We start from the raw sequence: 26121 nt of genomic DNA, 5'->3' as shown, positions 1-26121 counted from the left end.
CATTTATAAGCAAAAAACAGAAAAAAAGGAATTTTATTTTTGCAAAATTTACTTCTGGATACTATCTTATGATCATAAACAAGCTTCTGTCCAAGTTTGGTACAAACCCATGATAGTTAAAGAAAGTTATTAAAATTTTAAAAACTTTAACCACAGAGTGAATGTAATGTTTCCCCGCAGAAAAAACTAAGTCTATTTATAAGCAAAAAACAGAAAATTAGAATTTTATTTTTGCAAACTTTACTTCTGGATACTATCTTATGATCATAAACAAGCTTCTGTCCAAGTTTGGTAGAAATCCAGTATAGTTTAAGAAAGATATTCAAATTTTAAAAACTTTAACCACAGAGTGAATGTTATGTTTCCCCGCAGAAAAACTAAGTCCATTTATAAGTAAAAAACAGAAAAAATGGAATTTTATTTTTGAAAAATTTACTTCTGGATACTATCTTATGATCATAAACAAGCTTCTGTCCAAGTTTGGTAGAAATCCAGAATAGTTTAAGAAAGTTATTATATTTTCAAAAACTTTAACCACAGAGTGAATATTTGTGGACGCCGCCGACGACGCCGACGGAATGTAGGATCGCTTAGTCTCGCTTTTTCGACTAAAGTCGAAGGCTCGACAAAAATCATTTGGAGAGGGCTTTTCTTATAATTGCTAACATATTTCATAGAACCATTTGTAATCAACCGAAATATTTTGAAACACTGTTAAACAATAACAAAACCTATTTTTTTCAGATGACTCAAAATTTTCAGGTTAAGCTTTAAAAACGTACATTGTATCTCAGATTCTCGACCATGTAAATGTATTTTATCCTCTTGACTGCCAAGTTGGTCACTGCAAACTATTTTGAAGTGAATCCCATTTCTACTGTTTTCCACCAATATAACCAAAAAGTATCCCAAAACAGAAACCTTGACAAATATAGGTTGGGCCCTCAATTTAAACTTGGCCCTTGACAAAAAAGTTTAGTGCCTGATTGTTTCAATTGTTAAATATTTAAAAATATGGAGGGAGAAACAGTTTTGTCACTGAAATTTTGCATATGTGTGTTGAAAAGTAAGATGGAAAAATGAATAATAAAGGCAGACATACCTCTGAGAAGCTATCACTATGAGTGGCCGCAAACAAAATTCTTGGCATTTTATCTTCAGTTTTGTTACAGTATGTCAATACAGAATTAATCCAATGCTCCAGAATAGCTACAACAGTAAACCAAGTAATAAAATGTTTCCAAAAGATTCATTTTATTTCAAATTGCTTGAATTTTCATGATTAACAGTACAGAGGTTTTCTAAACCTATTTCCTGATTTTTCTGCAGACTTCTCACTAATATATTTTATCATGATGGATATATATAACTGTATAAAGCTTGCCATTTTAGCCATGATTACATTGATTCAAATTCATGTTACTTTTCTTCTCTTAAAAACTAATCAAATAATTGGTTAACTATAGTATTGAAATACAAATATTATTGATTGCTGCAGAAGCGCTTTATTCTTAAAATAACATTTTGCTTATCATTCTGGATACAATACATTTGTTTTATATACAGATATAGTTTGAAATTTGACTTAAAATAGCACAAATAAATTAAATGATGTTTCTTGTTTTGTAATGTCTTAGGACGGAAATATTTTACAGCCTTTAGCATTAAACTTTTGATTATTATCACTGTTTCATTTCCGTAGATCAATCATTATCAGAATGCAGTGGAATAAATGGTTAAACTGTCTGAATTATTCTTTTCATCTCCTTTTAATTTGCTAGACACAATCTAGCTACTCTAAGACTGACGAATTTGGACTAGGAATCATGAATGACAACACTGTTGACAATATATCAATCTAGCTACTCTAAGACTGACGAATTTGGACTAGGAATCATGAATGACAACACTGTTGACAATATATCAATCTAGCTACTCTCAGACTGAATAATTTGGACTAGGAATCATGAATGACAACACTGTTGACAATATATCAATCTAGCTACTCTCAGACTGAATAATTTGGACTAGGAATCATGAATGACAACACTGTTGACAATATATCAATCTAGCTACTCTAAGACTGACGAATTTGGACTAGGAATCATGAATGACAACACTGTTGACAATATATCAATCGTGACTGCGAAAAGTGTGAATCAAACTCATTTAATAAAAGTTTTATGAACTCGGTGTTTCTGTATTGTAAATGTTATAAATTCTAGATATCCTACATTAGAAAATGCCTGTACCAAGTCAGGAATATGACAGTTGTTATCCATTCGTTTGATGTGTTTGGACTTTTGATTTTACCTTTTGATTTTGGATTTTCCTTTTTGAATTTTCCTCGGAGTTCGGTATTTTTGTGTTTTTACTTTTTTCTATATCGGCCCTTCAGTATCGTGTTTAATACAACTAACTTCGAATCTATATCAATACAGAAACGTCCAATTAAATACATTGCATTATAATCTCTTATTAGAGTATTTCAAAATCCAATTGTCTATTCAAAGAGACTTACATGCTGCAGTAACATCTCCTTGCGGATATTCTTCTAATTCTGTATAAAGGCCTTTACGTCCATCAAACATCAGAATGAACGTTCCCTTGTGCTGGATAAATAACTGATGGGTCATATCAAATGATTTTTGTCCACCAAAATCGACCAGATCTGATGGTGCTATATTCATGATATTTGTACCTTTCTTAATCTTTTCCAATAAATCATCTTGAATGGAATGGGCAGTATGGATTGGTTGTTCCTTGAAGTCTTTTGATGTCTCCTGATTGGATTTCGATGACATGTGTTCCTGGTTTGAAGGACCCAGATTTACATTCGATAGATTTAATTGATTTCCCTTTGTTTTAACATTAGACTTTGGATCACCTTGATTTTTTTCTATACTCTCATCTTGCAGACTTGGTTGTTTCTTTAATTCTGGATTCCCGAGAAGTAGTTTTGCTAAAACATCACCACTACCTAACAAGGTTAAAAATATAAGGAAGAGGCATGAGAAAAGCAATAATTTGACCCTGGACATTTAAAAATAAATAGATGTCAACCTATTCTTGAAAGCCTTACAAAATAATTTTATTTTAATGACACCTAGATATTAGAATAACTGAGTTCAAATTTCCACTGTGTTGCACATAATTTATCTATCCAAGGGAATTTTGGATCCTCAATGCTCTTCAACTTTGTACTTGATTGGCTTTATAACTATTTTGATATAAGCGTCACTGATGAGTCTTATGTCGACGAAACACGCGACTGGAGTACTCAATTTTAATCCTGGATCTTATTTACACCACTGGGTCGATGCCACTACTGGCCGACGTTTCCTTCCCGAGAGTATCGCCTGCCCAGTAGTCAACACTTCGGTTTTGATGTTACGGAACATATGAGTATTTTAACCATATGTGATTGGTCAAGTCCATATGCGTATAATGATATGGTCCGACCATACGCATATGTTCCAACCATACTTGTATGATCAGACTATATTAGTATATACTTGTTTGTTTATTCACGGATTGGACCATATGAAATTTTAGCCATACAGGCATTTTTTTTCAAATATGCATTAGTATACATATTTGTTTAGGACCCAGCTAAAGGACTCATCCGGGAGCAGGAGTTTATTGCTGCAATTAAGATCTGTTGGTGGCCATCAGCTGTTGTCTGCTCTATGGTAGGGTTGTTGTCTTTTTGACACATTTTAAATTTCCATTCTCAATTTTATAAGAAACGTTTCAATAATACAATTTACTTTATCTAAAAAATAAACCAATGAGATTACATGAAAATGTATATTATAATGCAAAGGCAACATAACACGGTGACCAAATATTGATGCCACAATTATTTTTCATCGCTAATTGTATCTTGCATTTAGGATGACATTTACTTCCACATGGTACTATAAAATTTCAGCAGGTCTTGATTCTGCTCGATCCTTCGCAGTTAAACCTTTTGCTTTCGAGTAAAAAAAAAAGCATTTTAAGGATATGTAGCAGCTTCGTGCAGTGGTACTTAAGTCCTGAGACATACATAACAGTCATTCGGAAATTTTGGAAATATCTCCCCAAGTCGACATATTGCCATTCAATTGTCATAACAAATCGGTAATGTATTAAGGGTATTTACTATAGTGACTAGAGAGTAAAATAAATACATAAAACTGGTTAATTTTTATCATTATAATATAATATTCTGACCCTTGATATTGTCTTTTTATTGACGTGACAACCAGAAGGTTCATACCTTATGAAGAGATAAATATTAACTGTAATCTTGTTGATTATCCTGACCATACGCGTACGGTCGGACCATATGAGTACTACGCGTATGGTCAGACCATATGCGTACTAGTATATACCAGTACAGTCATTACCATACGCGTATGGTCCAAATACTCATATGGTCCTGAGTATTGACATGAATATCAATTATGTGGTCATTTTTTTTCAAATTTCTCACAAAACTAAGGATTGTCTTTTTCCAGGCATAGATTACCTCAGCCATATTTGGCACAATTTTTTTGAAATTTGGATCCTAAATGCTCTTCAACTTTGTTCTTTCGACACTGATGAGTCTTACGTAGACAAAAAGCGCATGTGGCGTACTCAACTATTATCCTGATACCTTTGATAACTAATAAAGATGAAATTTGAAGGTAAAAAAAAAGCTTAAATTTAAGTTTTGTTAAATTTAGAGAGGTACATGTACCTATAATTATAATATTTAAATTTGACAGCAACAAAATAAACTACCAAAATAACCTAGCAATGTGTAAGATCAATAGATAATTAATAGATAATTAATATACATGTAGCTGTAGATTTTGATGAGAATTCAAGTTGAATTGAAAAAAATATAGAAAGACAATATAACAATCAAAACCAAGGAGTAAACAAAGACTCATAAAACAAAAGGACATTTACATCAACAGTTATAAATAATAAATAAGAAACAACACGAACTCTACTAAAAACTGGGAGTAAAATCAGGTGCTCCGGAAGGGTAAGCATTTCCAGCACCGTATACAGCACCCGTCATGTTATTTCTTTGTTCAGTTCGGTAATGACCTAAGGTTACTATGACTGAGGATGAATATCAGATATGATTTCTGACACACTTTTGTCATAATGGCCAATCAGCTCATGATGGCGACCATAAAATTTCTCGAGTGATGACCTTAATTTGAGTGATTCATAGCCCTGTCTTAGCAACTTTTGAGAAAGTAGTATTCCTCATTCAACAAAATCAACATACTTTGAGCTAGCTCTAGAGTAACATATCAATTGAGACACATATACTCTATATGACGATGCTGGGGGGATGTTGCTACACAGAAATGGAAAGTTGACTGTAGGAAAATTAAAACCATCGCGTTTGTCATAAATTTTGGTATTCAACCTACCATCAGTAGTCAATTCCAGAAAAAAAGGTCTAAATATGAAGCAGATTTATCTGTGTCTGTAGTATCTTTAATTTCAAGTTCACTTGGATATATTAAATGTAACTGATCACTGAATCTATTATTATTAAGAGACAGTACATCATCAATATACCGAAAGGTGAAATTAAAAGACTGGGCTAATGTCTTTTCTCCTTTCTGTACAAGCCCTTGGATAAATTCAGCTTCATAGGAGTAGAAAAACAAATCTGCAAGTAGAGGGGCTCAATTTGTACCCATTGGGATTCCAATAGTCTGTTGGAAGAACAAACCTCCAAATTCAACAAAAATAATTAAACTGAGACGAGACATGTCGAGGCAGGACGAAAAAGGCCAAGACTGGTCGAGAACATATTTAGACTTTACCACAATTATCAAGTACCTAATTAGATTTATTAAGTAAAGTAGATACTAAAGTTCAGTACTGTCGATATTTTGTCAAGTCATTGATTGTCAATGAGCACAAAATATGGTCTTTTCAGACTGTGAGCAAATTGTTTAGTGGTTAAACATATAATACAGACCTTTTACCAATGGAATCATCTTTCGTTGTTGTAAGTCGATGCCATTTCTTCCAAAATGAATAATTAGTCCATCAGTTGAAAACCACGTCTTTGGAATTTCCTCGCCGATAAGAATACTTGCAAGCGACGATTTCCCAATGTTACAAGGCCCAGACAAATAAACCCTGTTTTCATAGGAAGCAAATGTTCCGAGAGCTACAAGATCCTGGAACTCATTTCTATTTAACTGTCTGAGTTTGGTCAAAATTGGATTTGATAGTTCCTATTAAATTAAGAAACGTAATTAACAGTGTAAGTCTATTAAATTATTCTTATGTTGGTATTGAGTAACTATGATAAGTCAATATGAAAACATTGTAGCTGTCCTATAATATTGTTTCACAAAAAAGTTAGAATCACAACATGCACAGTAAGCTTTAATTATTTTAGGTCCTTTTTGGTCATAAACCTCTTAAACTGTTTTGGTTCCTAAATACAACCTTGGCTTTCAACTATTTGGCTTTGAGCTTTCCTGATGAAGATAAATCCAGAAAACAGCTGCGCCATGAGCGCATGATACGCCCGACGTCTTGTGTGGAAGTTTTGTGCAATAATCATAAATAGTTTCTGAGAAAGTTTTAAGCAATAACCATTTATTGTTTTTGAGACACGGTGGGATATGTGAACCCCTACCCCCCTATCCCCCCCCCCCCGCCCCCACCTTGTTTTTTTACAAAAAACTAAATATCACTAAAATAAAATTTTGAATCAAACCAAAAAGTATACCGATCTTTAGATTAATATAACAAAGAAGTGTGTACAGTTTCAAGCAATAATCATAAATAGTTTTTGAGATACGGCGTGACATGTAAAAAAAACCCTCCCCTTTTTTACAAAATACTCAATAACTCAAAAAAAAAACTCAAGAATGAAATGTTGAATCATCACCATAAAGTATATAGATATTGAGATAAATATAACTAAGAAGTGAGTAAAGTTTTAAGCAATAATCAAGAATCGTTTTTGAGATACGGTGCGACATGTGAAAAAAAAAACACCCCCCTGTTTTAGTTACAAAGTGCCATAACTCAAAAAGTTTAAATCTTATTTTCACCAAAAAGTATACAGATCATTTGACCATCATAAGTTTCATGAAATTTAGATAAGTCGTTCTCAAGTTACGGTGTGACATGTTTACGCCAGACAGACAGACGGAAGGACAGACAGACGGACACCGGACATTTGTATACCATAATACGTCCCGTCAAAATTTTGACGGGCGTATAAAAATTGCCTGCAATCCATGAAATTTATGAAGTCATGGAAGTGTTGTATTTAATTTTTTCTAATCATTATGTTCCCAATGTGAATAACCTATGCTCAGGTTTCCTTTTATCTATTTAAGAAGATAAAGTAAACCTTAAGGTGACAACTCCATCAGGCAAAGTTATCAGGATTTTTTCACTGGCAATTTAAACCTTTTTTAATCTCCATACTTTCACACATTTTATAGTTTTAGGTTTTCAACTTTTAGTAATGGGCTATGAAGTATCAATATATAATGTGTGGTGTGAACAGAAAATACTATCAAATAATAGAAATTGACGTCATAAAACTTAAGTACTATTAAAATGTTAAGTACATTTACTTTATTCCTGATTCTGTTCCTTGTAAAACATTTTTCAACAAAAAAGATATTTACTTGGTTTATACAGAATAATTTTCAAGAACAAATAAAGAAGGCACCGATTTATTTTAAAGATTAAGGTTATTTATCCTTTGTAAAGATGAGCTTGGCTGTTGTTTTACGGGTCCTATTGATTTTCATTCACTCAATTGTTTAAGCTTTCAGAAGTTGTATTGCCTGGCTTACCTGATGAAGGCAGATCAGAAACATATCTTTGACACATGGAAAACGGTATCATGTTGTTTTATGAAGGCCTCACAAAGTTTTTTTTTTTATTATTCTAAAGGCTGCAAAAGAATCCGACTTAAACAAATGGATCAGTTCCTTTCAGCTTCCTTTTGCCCCTATCTATCAAACATTGTAAGAACTTATTTATGGAAAGCTTAAGCTGCTTCTAATAAAATTCTTTTTTATACAATTTAAACTTTTGGGGTGTGGACCAATTAATTTATATTCTATTTCTATATCATGTATATAGGATCAAATATAAAAATTCGTAAGGGTTCCACGGAATCCAGTGTCTCGCCTACTTTTGCTGTTAATTGCAGACTCAACAAAAATGAGGAAAAACATCAATAAAAAATTTCCCTCTCGATACTGTCTTTTGATTGAAAGAAGCTTCCAAATTTGGTAAAAAAATCAAGGATAGTTTATGAATCTAATAAATGTTTTATAAACTTTAACTGCAGACTGTATGTAATGTTAACTGAAAGAAAAACTAACAATTTGGAAATTACTATGGCGTTCATTACTGGACTAGTATATATTTGTTTAGGGGCCAGTTGAAGGACGCCTCCGGGTGCGGGAATTTCTAGCTACATTGAAGACCTGTTGGTGACCCTCTGCTGTTGTTTTTTATTTGGTCGGGTTGTTGTCTCTTTGACACATTCCATTCTCAATTTTAAGTCCATTAATAAGTAAAATACGGAAAAAGTGAATTTTTTTTTCACAAAAAATACTTCTGAATAATATCTTATGATCAGAAACAAGCTTTTGTCTAAGTTTGGTAAAAAATCCAGGATAGTTTAAGAAAATTATAAAAATTTTAAAAACTTAAACCACAGAGTGAATGTTTTGTTTCTGGCAAAAAAACTAAGTCCATTTATAAGTAAAATACGGAAAAGTGGAAATTTATTTTTACAAAATTTTCTTCTTGATACTATCTTATGATCATAAACAAGCTTCTGTCCAAGTTTGATACAAATCAAGGATAGTTTATGAAAGTTATTAAAATTTCAAAAACTTTAACCACAGAGTGAATATTTGTGGACGCCGCCGCCGCCGACGGAATATAGGATCGCTTAGTCTCGCTTTTTCGACTAAAGTCGAAGGCTCGACAAAAAGGAAAGTCATTAAAAAAAGAGGCTTAGCATCAGTATGTTGTTACTTTTTCACTGAAATGTTAATAGCCACTGTTTGATGACTACCAGACCCAGAGATACCTCAAATATCATAAAAAAAAATCTAGTGTACTTTGAATTCGTCTTTTAATTCGGTAATGAGAAATTTTGACTATCAAATGTAAAATTTCTAAGTTTACCCTTCTGTTGCACCTAAGAAGGTTTTGTGTGTCTTCCCTTTTTAAGGTATTTAGTTTTTTATCTCTCTACATTTTGTAAATCGTTTATCTCGATTTATTCTGAGTGTAAGCATTTGTTATTCTAAAGCATGTGTACCTGTAAGTATTCCATCACTTCTTCATAATGCCTCTTTTTGCTTTTTGCTGCTAGATCATATGGAGTCTCACCCTGAAATACAGACAAATATGTATATTACTTTCATCTGTTAACAACAAAGAAGACTTTTGTAACAAGTATCTTACAATTAGTAGGACCAGTAGCAGCTTAGTGGTGTTTTATTTTATTTTGACAATATGCAGAGCTGGTCATCAGTACTGTATAGGATATGGCTTAAATGTGCTCTGAAATACAAATCAATGGAAAGCTGTGACTGCCAACAGATGCTTCCAATACTGCACATTTATTGACAGAAAATAAAAATAAACTGTGAAATTGCCTAATTTCTAATGAATTGTGACATGGTTAAGATAACTACATGCAAAAAAGCTGTTTACACATTACAGTTCCAGAAGACAATAAATCACTTGCACATTCCATGGTGTTTCATTTGAAAAAATATAAAGGAGACCAACTTTAAAAAGATGGGGCAAATTACCAATATAGTTTTGACTTGTTTCCAATGGAACAAACATTTCTAACAAACTTTCCTCTGAATTTAGCTCAATATCTTCGTACCCCTGGGTGTTTATATTTAAAGGTGGTTATACATAAACTTGCAAAGGCGAAGCTGAATTTAAGTTATAAGATTTTGGTATTTTTTAATAATCAATTAGAAATAGTATGGTCATTGTGAATCAAAAAGTCAGCTGATTGTGTTGTCGGACTTTTACATCAACCTACACCTATTTTCTATATAATTAACAATTCACAGACAAACAAATTTTAAGTCTGTTTATGCAATCAAAAGGGAGGTGATTCAAATGTGTGTGGGTAGTATTGATCTCTACTGTATTATGAATGCAGGGTTTTGTTCCCTTTTTATTACTGCTGCAAAAAATCGTTGCTGTTTTAAATTCTTTTCTAATATGACAAATTATAAATTTATCATTTTTCTTGACTCTAAAATGTATAAAAAAGATTGATAAAAAAATGTATAGAACTCTTTAAAAATGTTAGACTTCGAACTCTGGAGATAATGACAAAAGAGAATGATTTATAAATTGTTATACAAGACATCTAGCATATGTCCAGAAAGGAAGAATTAATTTTGCCTTCAGTTTCATGAAAAATGACCTTTTATGGTATGGAACCTTGTGATATAATTTCATAGTGATCCATAGACTTATACTCAAAGTATTGTCCACAAACCAGAGAATCAAATTTGTTTGGCCCCTTTTCGGCCCCTAATTCCTTAACGGTTTGACCATGACCCCCAAAAATCAATCCCAACGTTCCTTTTGAGGTATAAAACCCTGTGAAAAAAAATTAATAGATTCATACACTTATTAAAATCAGACACAAAGTTATGTTCTTTTTGTAGATATGAAGATGAAACTATTGGACATTTATTTTAAGATTGTCAAGTGACATCAATTTTTTTAGATTTATTCTGTACTTGTCTGAAAAATTTCTATGTAAACATTGAATACAACAAAAAGAACTTTATTCTAGGTATTTTAGAAGAAAAATTAATTTCAAATTTTCTTGTAATTTTTTCCAAAAAATACATATTAAACAAATGTAAGCTAGAAGAAAAGCTTTCTAATGCACTTGAATAAAAAAATAGACTAAAATACTTTTATAACTTAAGTCTCGGTCACACCTTACCAGATAGCTCGAACGGACGCCTAACGGATAACTTTTTTTCAATCCGTTCATGTCCGTTAGACGTCCGTTCTTATCCATTAGGCGTCCGTCCGTATCCGTTGCTTGTCCGTTAAGCGTCCGTTTTATCCGTTGACGTCCCTTCTGTCCGGTGGAAAATTTTGAGCATGTTCAAAACTTTGAACGGACGTCCAACGGATAAAATGTCCATTGAACGTCTGTTAGGCGTCCGTTTTGTACGGTACTCGTCCGTTTTGTATCCGTTACATGTCCGTTATGCATCCGTTGGAGATCCGGTAGACCAATTCACCAACGGACGTCTACCGGACGCTTAACGGACGCCTAACGGATAAAACAGATGTGAAACGGACATTAAGGGAAGGATATCGGATAAAACGGATGCCTACCGGATGTAAAACGGACAAATGCCAATTGAAATTTCGCAGGGTTTATTGCCTTTAATTTTTAGATGGTTTATTGCCTTTATTTATCAGATTTTTTTTATCATCCGTTTTATACGTTACGCTTCCGTTCGGTGTCCGTTTTATCCGATACTCGTCCGTTGGATGTACGTTCGACGTCCGTTCTGTCCAGTACGTATCCGTTTCACGTACATTCAATGTCCGTTGTGTGTCCGTTAGGCATTCGTTACATGTCCGTTAGTACTCCAACGGACTCCCAACGGATAAAAAAATTTTCAACGGATAACATTTTTTTTATCCGTTAGGCGTCCGTTCGAGCTATCCGGTAAGGTGTGACCGAGGCTTTAGAATTAGATTTTCAAATGATTTATATTTTAGTTTTCATATCTAGGCAAAACAATAGTCTTTTGTTGTTATATTCTTAAAACCCTGTGACACCTTAGTCAGGTGGTGCTGAAAGGGTGATGTAAAATCCTGACTATTAAAACAATAAATGAAAAAAAAAGTTATTGTCTCGAAACCAAACGTCTTTAGAAGACGACGTAGACATCGCCAAAACATTAAACGAACACAAAAATTTTGCGGTCATATAACTAGAAACTCTAAAGAACCTGTGTCGCTCACCTTGGTCTATGTGCATATTAAACTAAGGGCACCCTCAAACATTGTAGACGAGAATAGAATTCATGACAAAAATCTCTGTTTTTTTATTATCTTGTATTGTTGATCATTTACTAGTAGATCTTGCCTTGCTGATAATTTTTGTGATTTAAAGTGTCTATTTATCTATTACAAATTTTATCATATATTGGTCTGTCCAGTAAGCCATGACACAAAATGGGACATCACAGTTATATTTTAGAATGTGAGACAGGTTGAAACAAGAATGTGTCCATGGTACATGGATGCCCCACTCTCACTTTCATTTTATATGTTCAGTGGACCGTGAAAACTCTAATTTGGCATTAAAATTAGAAAGATCATATCATAGGGAACATGTGTGCTAAGTTTCAAGTTGATTGGATTTCAACTTCATCAAAAACTACCTTGACCAAAAACTTCAGACAGACAGACGAACAGACAGACGATTTTTAAATATTCATTTAAAAAAATATTAGTTATGAAACCTTCTTCACTTTGAAAGCAGTGTCACAATGCTACTTCAGAAACAAAAGTAAATGTCATTTAAATTGAAACAATTAACCAAATGATTTGTATTTTATTTCTTTGTTATAGCATATGTGACCGATATTTTGGCAATTGATTAATTATTTGTAAATAAAAAACCTCCCAAAAGTATTCCCATAAAGTGAGAACTTATATTTTACAAATGTAATGAAAATTTTATTTGTAACACAGGTTTAATGAAGCTATGAAGGAAAAAGGAAAAAAAAAACCTATTTTTTCCAACATATGTGACTTGACATTTTGACCTCTGGTGTAACATATGTGACTTTTTACAACATTTATATTTATCTTTTGATTTTCTAGATTCAATTTAATCGTAAATGCTAATTAAACCAGATGCTCCGCAGGGCGCAGATTTATACGACCGCAGAGGTTGAACCCTGAATGGTTGGGGCCAGGGATGAGGTAATTGAAAATGTAATGGTAATTAAGTGTAATGCATTACAATTACCCATGTAATTGAAATGTAATGTGTAATTAAGCATTTTGTCAACTACATGTAATGGTAATTTAATTAGTTACAATGAAAAAAGCATGTAATGCTCAATTACTTTGAACTACATTTCAATTACATGTACTTTTATGGTGTTAATGATACAGATTTATTTTCAATAATATAAATTGTAAAATTATATTTATTTTTCAAATCTTAATATCACATACTTTTAAATATATGACTTTTTATGAAGTCTGTAACTTATTCTGAAGTTTTTATTTAACCTACTGTAACAGAATTTTTTTCTGAAAACATAGCCTTATTATCTAAAATAAAATGTGAGAATCTTATTAAAGTGTTGTCCAGTTTTTAAGAACGAACTTTAACTAAACAGATTGAAACATAACTAATCACCTTGTTAAAAATAAAACAAAAACAAAACAAAATGTGTGAAAAATCTTTCTTAGACAGTTCATTTAGAATTTAAAATCACTATACACAATCATTTTGTCAAATTAATAGCCACAAAAGGGATTATGAAAAGAAGAATCACAAGTCAGGAGCCTCTGGCCTTTGTTAGTCTTGTATTATTTTAATTTTAGTTTCTTGTGTACAATTTGGAAATTAGTATGGCGTTCATTATCACTGAACTAGTATATATTTGTTTAGGGGCCAGCTGAAGGACGCCTCCGGGTGCGGGAATTTCTCGCTACATTGGAGACCTGTTGGTGACCTTCTGCTATTGTTTTTTTCATTTGGTCAGGTTGTTGTCTCTTTGACACATTCCCCATTTCCATTCTCAATTTTATAAGTTGTAAAAACAAACAGCAATTAATCAGATTAAAATGCTCAGGGACAATGTCACTATTACATGTATTTTATCTAATTAGCAAAATATTGTTAATATTTAGACATTATTAACATTGTTTGTACTTAAAATATTTTCAATATTGTAACAAGCATACTTTTAAATATTTTCATAGTGAAAAAAAGAAAAAATTGATTTATTTATAATTTCTTAATTCAAATTATGTTTAATTTAAATTACTTCTTTTCTGAGATGTCAAAATAACCCTTAATGTATTGGCAAGTTAATAAAAAACAAATTCCATCTCCTATCAATATTTTTTTTATTTATCATGGAAGTATTTTACTTTCATGTTCTAATAAAGCAATATCCGCCACATTAGCTCCTGTCAAAAGACTAAGTAGAATTGCTGTCGAAGTGTTCAGATCAGGGGATTGTAGACTAAATGTAAAAAAACATTAAAATTACAAATGATCATCAAATGCAACCCTTATAATGCTTACATGAATAGTTTACACATGCGTTATATAATATTGTTAAAAAAAATTATGATGAAATGTAATGTGTAATTTAATTGATTACTTTAGTAAAGTAATTGTAATTTAATTAATTACATTTCAAAAACAGTGTAATGTGTAATTGATGTAATTGATCATTTTAGCAATGTAATGTGTAATTTAATTAATTACTTTCCAATGCAATTGACCCCATGTCTGGTTGGGGCAAGTACGGACACAACATTCAAGCTGGATTTAGCTCTAAATTTGGATTGTGATTAAATAGTTGACACAGCATAGGTTTCTGACACAGAATGAATGTGGTCTAATAAACTTAAAATTTTGGTTTTGCCTTTGAGCAATTCACTATGCTGTTGAATATTAATCCTCTCAAAAAAATGTTTGAAGAAATTTTCTTTTTATTTATGAAATTTCAAATGAAAAAAATTGAACCCCCCCCCCCCCTCAATTGTTTTCACATCCCCTTTTCCTATATTCCAAAACTGAAATTTTTAACGGAGTTTGCAACAATAATTACTCATTTAAATACATCATAAAATATTAAAATGTAAAAAAAGTGCTTGTTGTCATGGTAAATAAAATTGAGAATGGAAATGGGGAATGTGTCAAAGAGACAACAACCCAACCAAATAAAAAAACAACAGCAGAAGGTCACCAACAGGTCCTCAATGTAGCGAAAAATTCCGGCATCCGGAGGCGTCCTTCAGCTGGCCCCTAAACAAATATATACTAGTTCGTGATAATGAACGCCATACTAATTTCCAAATTGTACACAAGAAACTAAAATTAAAATAATACAAGACTAACAAAGGCCAGAGGCTCCTGACTTGGGACAGGCGCAAAAATGCGGCGGGGTTAAACATGTTTGTGAGATCTCAACCCTCCCCCTTTACCTCTAACCAATGTAGAAAAGTAAACGCATAACAATACACACATTAAAATTCAGTTCAAGAGAAGTCCGAGTCTGATGTCAGAAGATGTAACCAAAGAAAATAAACAAAATGACAATAACACATAAATAACAACAGACTACTAGCAGTTAACTGACATGCCAGCTCCAGACTTCAATTAAACTGACTGAAAGATTATGATTTCATCATATGAACATCAGGCACAATCCTTCCCGTTAGGGGTTTAGTATCATACCATCATAACATATATGAGAAGAACATAACTCGTGTCATGCCAACAACTGTTTTTAGAATAAATGTGTTTAGTTCCGACGCAAAGACCTTATCAGTGACTCAATATTAACGCCAAAATATGCAATCTTTAATGACTTGACAACAGTATCGTAATTATATCCCTTCTTAATAAGTCTATTCAAAGGTTTTGTAAGTTTCTGAGGTGAATACTGACACCTTTGTGCTTTATAAAGAATATTTCCATGAAAAAGTGGATGTGAAATACCTGAACGTATAAGAAGTCTGCATGTTGAGCTATATTTACGAATGGTGTCTTTATACCGATGATAAAATTTAGTAAATGTTTTGACTAGTTTGTGATATCGAAAACCCTGGTGCAATAATTTTTCAGTAATACATAAATTTCTCTCGTTAAAATCTAAAACATTGTTACATACACGAGCGAATCGTACAAGTTGAGATATATAAACACCGTAAGATGGTGACAAGGGAACGTCACCATCTAAAAACGGATAATTAATGATAGGAAATGAAAAATCATCCCTTTTATCATAAATTTTAGTATTCAGCTTTTCGTTAGTGATATAGATATCAAGATCGAGGAAAGGGCAGTGGTCATTGTTAGTATTAGCTTTATTTAAAGTAAGTTCAGCACGATAAATTTCATTAATATACATACTGAAGTCGTCATTATTGAGAGCCAAAATATCATCCAAATATCTAAAAGTATTATCAAATGTGTTTATCAGATGTTGTTTTGATGGGTCTTTGCTTATTTTTGTCATAAATTGTAACTCATAACAATACAAAAAGAGGTCCGCAATAAGTGGTGCACAGTTAGTCCCCATTGGAATTCCGATAATCTGACAATATATGGAATCCCCAAAGCGAACAAAAATGTTATCTAGTGAAAATTCAAGGGCATATAAAGTATCAAAGCATGTCCAATTAACATAGTTTTATTGTTTATTGCTACTAAAAAATTACCTAAAAGAGTTTGAACATATATATTCACATTCTGATTTTTGAAAGCCCATTTAATTAGGTGTGTGAATTTTTTCTTAATGAGAATGTGAGGCAATGTGGTATACAGGGTAGAAAAATCAAAACTTTGAACAGATTCAAAATCACCAATATAAGCATGCAATTTATCAGGTACTTCCAACGAGTTCTTGACACTCCAAAAGTAATTTATTCCACTATTTTCGAAGGCCTTATTTGAACAATTTATTATAAGGTTTTTAATTGTACCAAGTGTGCTGGTAAGAAGAATAGACAATTTAGTAGTTGAACAATGGCTTGAAGACGAAATAAATCTATATTTGTAAGGGGTTTTGTGTAGCTTTGGAAGCCAATACATAGTTGGGACTTTCATTGTATTTGGCTCTGCTTGTAAAGCGGTGGCTAAAAGTTTATGTTTGTTACAGATTTCGTTTTCTGAAAATGGAGTCAGTTGGAATGTTGGTGAATTGGTGATTTCCTTTTTCAGAACCTCAATGTAAAATTTACGTCAAACAATAATAATATTATTAGCAGCTTTATTGGCAGGGACAAAAACAAATTCCTTGGCTAGTTCTTTTAGTTTATGTTTGATACGAGAAATAGGTTTATTGTGGTTATTGTTAATAGTAAAATGTTCTTTAAAATGTTGAATACGTATATCAACTATTTTCATTACTGAATTAAAAAAAGATTGTTTTAATTTATCAGTTGGTAGTAAAAGTGAATATACATTGTAAATTGTATTAAACAATGATTTAAGTTGATTCAACTACTATTCTGGACAAAGAAAGATAACTCCATTTGAAATTGTGCAATTAGATATTTCTTGTTATTGCGCAATACTGTGCAATTGAAAATACTTGCTATTGCACAATACTGTGCAATTAAGATTTCTTGCTATTGCGCAATACTGTGCAATTGAAAATTTCTTGCTATTGCACAATACTTAATATAATAATTTTGGATCCTGATTTGGACCAACTTGAAAACTGGACCAATAATCAAAAATCTAAGTACATTTTAAGATTCAGCATATCAAAGAACCCCAAGGATTCAATTTTGTCAAAATCAAACTAAGTTTAATTTTGGACCCTTTGGACCTTAATGTAGACCAATTTGAAAAAGGGACCAAAAATTAAGAATCTACATACACAGTTTGATCCGGCATATCAAAGAACCCCAATTATAAATTTTTGATGAAATCAAACAAAGTTTAATTTTGGAATTTTTGGGCCCCTTATTCCTTAACTGTTGGGACCAAAACTCCCAAAATCAATACCAAACTTCCTATTATGGTCATAAACCTTGTGTTTGAATTTCATAGATTTCCATTTACTTATACTAAAGTTATGGTGCGAAAACCAAGAAAAATGCTAATTTGGGCCCCTTTTTGGCCCCTAATTCCTAAACTGTTGGGACCTCAAAATCAATCCCAACCTTCCTTTTGTGGTCATAAACCTTGTGTGAAAATTTTATAGATTTCTATTCACTTTTACTAAAATTAGAGTGTGAAAACTAAAAGTATTCGGACGACGACGAGGACGACGCCAATGTGATAGCAATATACGACGAAATTTTTTTCAATTTTTACGGTCGTATAAAAAGGTTTGGATATTTCTCTTAAGATTTTAAGTTTCTGCAATTCAATATTAAATGCATATTTATTATAATCTAGTATTTAATATCACAGTGAGACAATATTTATGATATTCCACTTCTATTCTGCAGTATTATAAGAGGCCCCATTCTGAAATTTGATAATATATACACAAACAGGACAAATCAATGCAAATGAAACACAATGTACATGATATAAGAATGTAGTAATAGGAGGAGCATTTTTCTGCTATGAACTAATGTACTTTCAATATTGTCAACAGTGTAAGAACCTAATTGAGAAACCAAATCTTATAGCAAATGTTTTGATCAGTATATAAAAAGAGGCGGAAGATACCAAAGGAAGAGTCAAACTCATAAGCCAACCAGATGCTCCGCAGGGCGCAGCTTTATACGACCGCAGAGGTTGAACCCTGAACCGTTGGGGCAAGTATGGACACAACATTCAAGCTGGATTCAGCTCTAAATTTGGATTGTGATTAAATAGTTGACACAGCATAGGTTTCTGACACACAATGAATGTGGTCTAATGAACTTAAAAAAAATTGTTTGCCTTTGAGCAATTCACTATGCTGTTGAATATTAATCCTCTCAAAAAAATGTTTGAAGAAATTTTCTTTTTATTTATGAAATCTGAAATGAAAAAAATTGACCCCCCAAATTTTTTTTCACATCCCCCTTTCCCTTATTTCAAAACTGATCTCAATTCAAATTTCTAATGAAGTTTGCAACAATAACTACTCATTTAAATACATCATAAAATATTAAAATGTAAAAAAAGTGCTTGTTATCACTGAATGGTAAAGATTGTTTTAATCTATCAGTTGGTAGTAAAAGTGAATATACATTGTATATTGTATAAAACAATGTTTTAAGTTGATTCAACTACTATTCTGGACAAGAAAGATAACTCCAATTGAAATCCAATTGGAATTTCTTGCTATTGCACAATATTGTGCAATTAGATATTTCTTGCTATTGCACAATACTGTGCAATTGAAGATTTCTTGCTATTGCTGAATACTGTGCAATTGAAAATTTCTTGCTATTGCACAATACTTAATATAATAATTTTAGATCCTGATTTGGACCAACTTAAAAACTGGGCCCATAATCAAAAATCTAAGTACATGTTTAGATTCAGCATATCAAAGAGGCCCAAGAATTCAATTTTTGTTAAAATCAAACTTAGTTTAATTTTGGGACCCTTTGGACTTTAATGTAGACCAATTTTAAAACGGGACCAAAAATTAAGAATCTACATACACAGTTAGATTTGGCATATCAAAGAACCCCAATTATTCAATTTTTTATGAAATCAAACAAAGTTTAATTTTGGACCCCGATTTGGACCAACTTGAAAACTGGGCCAATAATAAAAAATCTAAGTACATTTTTAGATCCGCATATCAAAGAACCCCAATTATAAAATTTTTGATGAAATCAAACAAAGTTTAAATTTGGACCCTTTGGGCCCTTTATTCCTAAACTGTTGGGACCAAAACTCCCAAAATCAATACCAACCTTCCTTTTATGGTCATAAATCTTGTGTTTAAATTTCATAGATTTCTATTTACTTATACTAAAGTTATGGTTTGAAAACCAAGAAAAATGCTTATTTGGGTCCTAATTCCTAAACTGTTGGAACCAAACTACCAAAATCAATCCCAATCTTTCTTTTGTGGTCATAAACCTTGTGTCAAAATTTCATTGATTTCTATTTACTTAAACTAAAGTTATAGTGCAAAAACCAAGAAAATGCTTATTTGGGTCCCTTTTTGGCCACTAATTCCTAAACTGTTGGAACCAAAACTCCTAAAATCAATCCCAATCTTTCTTTTGTGGCCATAAACCTTGTGTCAAAATTTCATTGATTTCTATTTACTTAAACTAAAGTTATAGTGCGAAAACCAAGAAAATGCTTATTTGGGCCCTTTTTGGCCCCTAATTCCTAAAATGTTGGGACCAAAACCCCAAAAATCAATCCCAACCTTCCTTTTGTGGTCATAAACCTTGTGTTAAAATTTCATAGATTTCTGTTCACTTTTACTAAAGTTAGAGTGCGAAAACTAAAAGTATTCGGACGACGACGACGACGCCGACGACGACAACGCCGACGACGACGCCAACGTGATAGCAATATACGACGAAATTTTTTTCAAATTTTGCGGTCGTATAAATTAACTATTTCTGGACAGTAACCCAACAATAAGTTGTCCTATTGGTCTAAACTTCACTTGACAGGTAGATCTAAACCTGTTTAACACTTTCACCTAAGTCAGTTTTGCTCTTACTGCTTTAGTTTTTGAAATGAAAGCCAAAAACTTCATTTGACTCCTATGTTCTATTTTTAGAAACTGCCGCCATGTTTTTGAATGGATCAAATCCCCGAAAACAAACCATATACCCTAAGGAACATTCAATTAAAGTTTTTAAGTATTTTGCAAAGTTGTTTCAGAGAAGATTTTTTAAAGAGAAATTGGACTTTCAAAATGTAAAATAAAAATGTTTTAAGGGCAATAATTCCTCAAGGGGTCAATTGACTATTTTGATCATGCTGACTTATTTGTAGATCTTTCTCAGCTTAACATTTAATGCCATTCATACTTTCTCTCTATCTTTTATAATATTAAAGAAAATAACCACAAGAGTGCACACGCTGAAATGTCTCGCCTCCACTTTATTGCATGACCATTGATTTTATGTTAAAAAAAAGTCTTTAAAGATAAAGGTTTAACTAAAAGCATCACAGAAACTCAGGTCAGATAAATGCTGTCAGACAGACATATACACCTTACAATTTTTGAATGCACAAACTATAGTTGAACTATTGCTTATGGTACTTGAAAACACACAAACATAACATTGACAATGAACCATGAAAATGAGGTCAAGGTCAGGTGATACCTGCCAGACAGACATGTACACCTTACAATCCTTCCATACACAATATAGTTGGCCTATTGCTTAAAATTATAGTACTTCAAAAACAGGCCAAACCACAAAAACTTAACATTGACCAATGAACAATGAAAATGAGGTCAAGGTCAGATGAAACTTGCCAGACTGACATGTACCCATTACAGTCATTCCATACACAAAATATGGTTGACCTATTGCTTATAGTACTTGAATAACAGACCAAAACACAAAACTTAACATTGACCAATGAACCATGACAATGAGGTCAAGGTCAAATGATACCTACCAGACAGACATGCACACCTTTCAATCATTCCTTACACCAAATACAGTTAACCTGTTGCCTATAGTACTTGAAAAAACAGACCAAAACACAAAAACTTAACATTGACCAATGAACCATAAAAATGAGGTCAAAGTCAGATGAAACCTGTCTGCCAGATATGTAGACATTGCAAGGAACCCATATATCAAATATGGTTATCCTATTACTCTGACATAATAAGAAATTCACATGACAAAAAATCTCAAATATTTTTTCAAGCAGTCATTGAACCATGAAAATGAGGTCAAGGACATTGGACATATGACAGACGGAAACTTCGTAACATAAGGTATCTGCATACAAGATATGAAGCATCCAGGTCTCCTACCTTCTGGAATATAAAACTTTATACAAATAGTTTACGCCGCCACTGCCACGATGGTAGATGGGCAGGGTCATTGTATACATTTTTATAACAAGATACCCTAAGGATGATTTAGGCCAAGTTTTGTTCAATTTGGCCCTATAGTTTCAGAAAAGATTTTTGTAAAAGATTACAAAATTTTATGAAAAATTGTGAACAATTTACTTTAAAGGGCAATAACTCTTTATGGGGTCAATTGACAATTTTGGTCATGTTGACTGAATTGTAAATCTTACTTTTCTGTACAATTTTGCTGTTTACAGTTCATCTCTATCTATTATATTATTCAAGATAACCCAAAACTGCAAAATTTCCTTAAAATTACCAATTCAGGGGCAGCAACCCAACAACGGGTTGTCTAATGGGTCTGAAAATTTCTGAACATAACCATCGTCATCTGTGAAACAGATATTCTATAACGGTCAACAACTTATGAGGGTCACTGACCTTACAATTTTCCAAGGGTTGATTTCAACTTCACCTTTTGAAACTCTTGCTGTAATAGCTTCCTTGTAAGCAGCAACCCAGAAATCATGATAGGAAATGCAAGCTCTGTAACATCATATCAACTGGGAGATATGGTCTTCAAATGTAGGTGCTACTGGAATGTTGCTTCATAGATAAAAGAACAGAGTTCCAATGTCCCCGACAATGCACTTTTTTAATATTTCCAATTACTCTTTTCAAAAAAGTTGATCGTCCACCATTTTAGAAATTATTCGAGATATTACTGATATCAACCTATAGTATAAGTTTTATAAAAATCTGACAAGAATTGTACCCATGAGAGCGCTAAAAAGGTAATTTTCCATAAATTTAATATTTCCAAGGGGCATAACTCTTTAAAAAAAAAATCGATCATCCACTATTTTAGAACTTGTCCGAGATATTGCTGATGTTAACCTATAGTATAAGTTTTATAAAAATCTAGCAAAAATTGTACCTGTGAGAGAGCCAACGAGGCGATTCTCCATAAATTTAATATTTCTAAGGGGAATAACTCTTTTACAAAAGTCGATCAGGGGTTCAAATTAGCGGTGGTACGAGGTCCTTTACCTTCCACTGTTGCAATCGGACTTTCGTTTTTGTTACTAGCTACGAGAGATATTGCTGATATTAACCTATAGTAAAAGTTTTATAAAATTCTGGCAAGAATTGTACCTGTGAGAGCATTAACAAGACCGGACGGATAGACGGACACAAGGGAGCCCGGTATTTCCATGTCCCCCCCAACGTATTAAGCAGGGGGACAAAAAGGAGGAAAGTTCACAATTTGGAAGCTGAAATCATCTTTTTTGTCGTAAAGTTTTGTTCTCAACCAACCTTCAATGTTAATTTCTAAATGTGTCTGTCCCGGTTGTGGTTTTTTTTTCATCAATTTTTGTTTTTGTTTCGAGTTTTGTACATAAATCAGGCCGATTTGTTTTTCATTTGAATTTTTTTTAAACTTATCATTTTGGTGCCCTTTGTGGCTTTATATGCGGTGTGGGCTTTTGCTCTGTGTTGAAGCCATAGGGTGAACTATAATTGCTATTAACTTCAACATTATTTGGTCTCTGGTGGAGAATTGTCATATTGGCAATCATTACAAAGGGCTCCCAAAAAATATTTGAGCAAAATTGTGAGTAAGTCACAAAAGGCAATTTAAATAATTTATAGTAATCAGATTGCCATCCCAATGATTGACATTAGATTAAAAAAAAACGTTATTAAACTTTACTTTGATATGAATTTGATGTTCTGATGTAAACTGTTAAATTGACAGTGCATCATTCAAAGTGTGCACATCAGCGTGCTCATATCTGCCTTAGACTTTATTTGTGCAAAATGATGTTGTCAAAAACTTTACTTTCGTTTTTAAACCGGATGTTGACATGACAATGGTAAAAAACATGGACCATATATACGGATACGTAAAATCTGTGTACGTTTACAAAGCACGACTGAGTGAATAAGCTCTTTCCACGTTATTCCTTCAACAAAATACTTCAAATGAACTTTAGATACAGGTTTCAATGATAATTTTAGCATTTTTGAAGAAATGTAGGATGCATAATTAAACTTCCCACATGTGCATATGCGCACATGTGTTCTAGTTCATACTACATAGTTCTGATGATTTTTCATTTAAAACCTTTTTAAACTTTTCATCTAATCATGTTTATAAACGTATTTCTTATAATTTTAATCTTTTGGACTAAGTCAATTAGATACAAACCGCTGAAATGTTAAAAAATAATTGTTAATAGACCGATCAATTTATACGATGTCCGGTACTGAAAATAGTTTACCTGTCACCTGAACAGGTAGATTTCAGGGTTCACCGATTTCAGCTGTCCAACACTAATTAGCCTTGATTACAATTAGAAAGTATTGAAGTAAGGGTTGTTTTAATAGTAATTAATCATCATGTCACTTTTATGACCAGAAATGTGTGGCTGTTAAAGTCAAAATATTGGGTCAAAAAGATCGTGAATTATGTAAAAATGACCGAAAAGGCCTTAATATCTAAAGAGTAAAAGACCGTTTCATACTTATCCAAGCCGGACATTTACCGGACATTATACAATTGTCCGGAATATATGACCGTTTTGGAAGCCTTGCAGTGAGTGAGTGAAACATACCACATCTTATATTTATATGGCAAAAAACGGTCTAAAATTTTATTTTATCAATAACATGTGTGATTATTGACAACATCACATATGTGCATTGCTGGAATTTGCTTCTAGTTACATGAATAAAGTTGAAAATAAAAGTCAAGATTCAATAAAGTTTTTTTATCTTAATTTATGAACCAAAGAAATAAATATTTCTATTTGTAAATACTATCGGGATATGAGAAGCTTCATATGTTCATACATGATTGTTGACAGCACGAGACCGTAGTGTATGTTCACATAAAAATAGTTCCATCATCACACATGTTTCTTTTAATTGATAACAATTTATTTACATGTTTTTTCGGTACTGATCGAAATTGCAAGTTACACTGAGTTAAAACACACTCTAAAAAGAATTGTATGCACGTATCCCGAAATTGGCAGTTACATATACAATCTAAAACAATTGTAATGTTTGACTTTCAATATTATGGTAAAAAATCAAACGAAAAAAAAGCCCAACAGTCAAATCACAATCGTGCACATCCCCTTATGAGGTCGTTGTGATCTTAGCACACTTTGATATTTGGCAACAGACGTATATATTCTTTGTTTTCAAAAACTATATATTTTTACAGGATAAAGAAACAGGTATAAGACAATTCCTTCTAGATTTTGTGTACGTTCATGATAAATTGTTCATACGTTATAATGCTGTGAAGTGTTGACGGACAAAGTACAATCGGTAAACGTCTGCAGATTCCGCTACCCTACCTTGTCATAATCGTTTAGAACAAGTCAATGATGATAACTTCCGATATAAGCAAATCCCCTACAGAAAAAAAAGTTGAGGGCCAGTTGAGGGCCATGTGGCGGACAGTTGAGGGCCAGCTGTTTTAAGCAAAATAGTTGAGGGCTAGGTGTTGAGCAGCTTAGCTCAACTCAAACCTGGCCAAGCACTGTATGTTTGATAGATGTCGCCTTACTAACCCTCAACTGAAGCTGGCCATTAAGTTGAGGAAAAGTTGAGCAATTGATCTTTGGTTTTCATATAGTTGAGCAAAAGTTGAGCATTCAGACTTTGAATTTTTTGTAGTTGAGGAAAAGTTGAGCATTAAGACTTTGATTTTTTTTTAGGAAAAGTTGAGCAATTGATCTTTGATTTAACTTTTCATGTAGTTGAGCAAAAGTTGAGCAATTAGAAATGTGAGCTGGTGATATAAATGTTATGTGCCATCTGGTTTCCATTTATCTCTGTGTATAGTGCAAGTCGACAGGAAGAACTATTATAAATGTACACAGAGTTTGAGGCCAAATTAAGGGAAGCACATGTTTTTATACATTTTTTTTACAACTATAACTCATAACATAATGACAAAAAACAAACAGTATTTTTTTATTATAAGATATATTAAATATTCAAGATTTAGGTAGTTAACAGTTATTAATAGGGGCAAATTTCAAAGGGATCACACTGTCACAATACCCTAAACAAGTTTTAAATTTGAAATGGGCTTGAGCATGCACATGGCAAGCAAAGATGTCTTCTAGCTATCATAAATAGAATATGAATTTTACAATGGATGTAGATCAAAAAGTTACAAATAACTGTATTGACATTGAATAGTGCAGTGTATTCTTCTGATGACATGACTCTTGGATTTAGGAAGATTGATGTTTTAACACATATTTATGGAAACATCTTTTGGTATTATAGTACATTGGATTAGAATTTCCACCATTTTGAATAAAAGAACCTTTGTGAGCACGCTCACATA

At 32.5% G+C, this 26121-nt stretch overlaps 1 protein-coding gene across 1 annotated transcript in view; it reads right to left on the bottom strand.

Moving 5' to 3' along the window:
* The window catches only part of LOC134700530 (uncharacterized), a 356413-nt gene that overhangs the window by 10949 nt on the left and 319343 nt on the right, over positions 1 to 26121 (bottom strand). Inside the window, exons 3-6 of the mRNA XM_063561913.1 lie at positions 9326 to 9397; positions 5984 to 6245; positions 2522 to 2980; positions 1103 to 1209 (exon numbers count right to left, since the gene is read on the bottom strand). Of these exons, the coding sequence (XP_063417983.1) occupies positions 1103 to 1209; positions 2522 to 2980; positions 5984 to 6245; positions 9326 to 9340 (843 nt within the window). The 5' untranslated portion in view covers positions 9341 to 9397. The remainder of the gene's footprint in view (positions 1 to 1102; positions 1210 to 2521; positions 2981 to 5983; positions 6246 to 9325; positions 9398 to 26121) is intronic.

Source organism: Mytilus trossulus, unplaced genomic scaffold (genome assembly GCF_036588685.1).
Source record: "Mytilus trossulus isolate FHL-02 unplaced genomic scaffold, PNRI_Mtr1.1.1.hap1 h1tg000158l__unscaffolded, whole genome shotgun sequence".
Lineage (NCBI taxonomy): Eukaryota > Metazoa > Mollusca > Bivalvia > Mytilida > Mytilidae > Mytilus > Mytilus trossulus.
The sequence above is the reverse complement of the archived record's forward strand: the minus strand, read 5'-3'. Positions and strand labels throughout refer to the sequence as shown.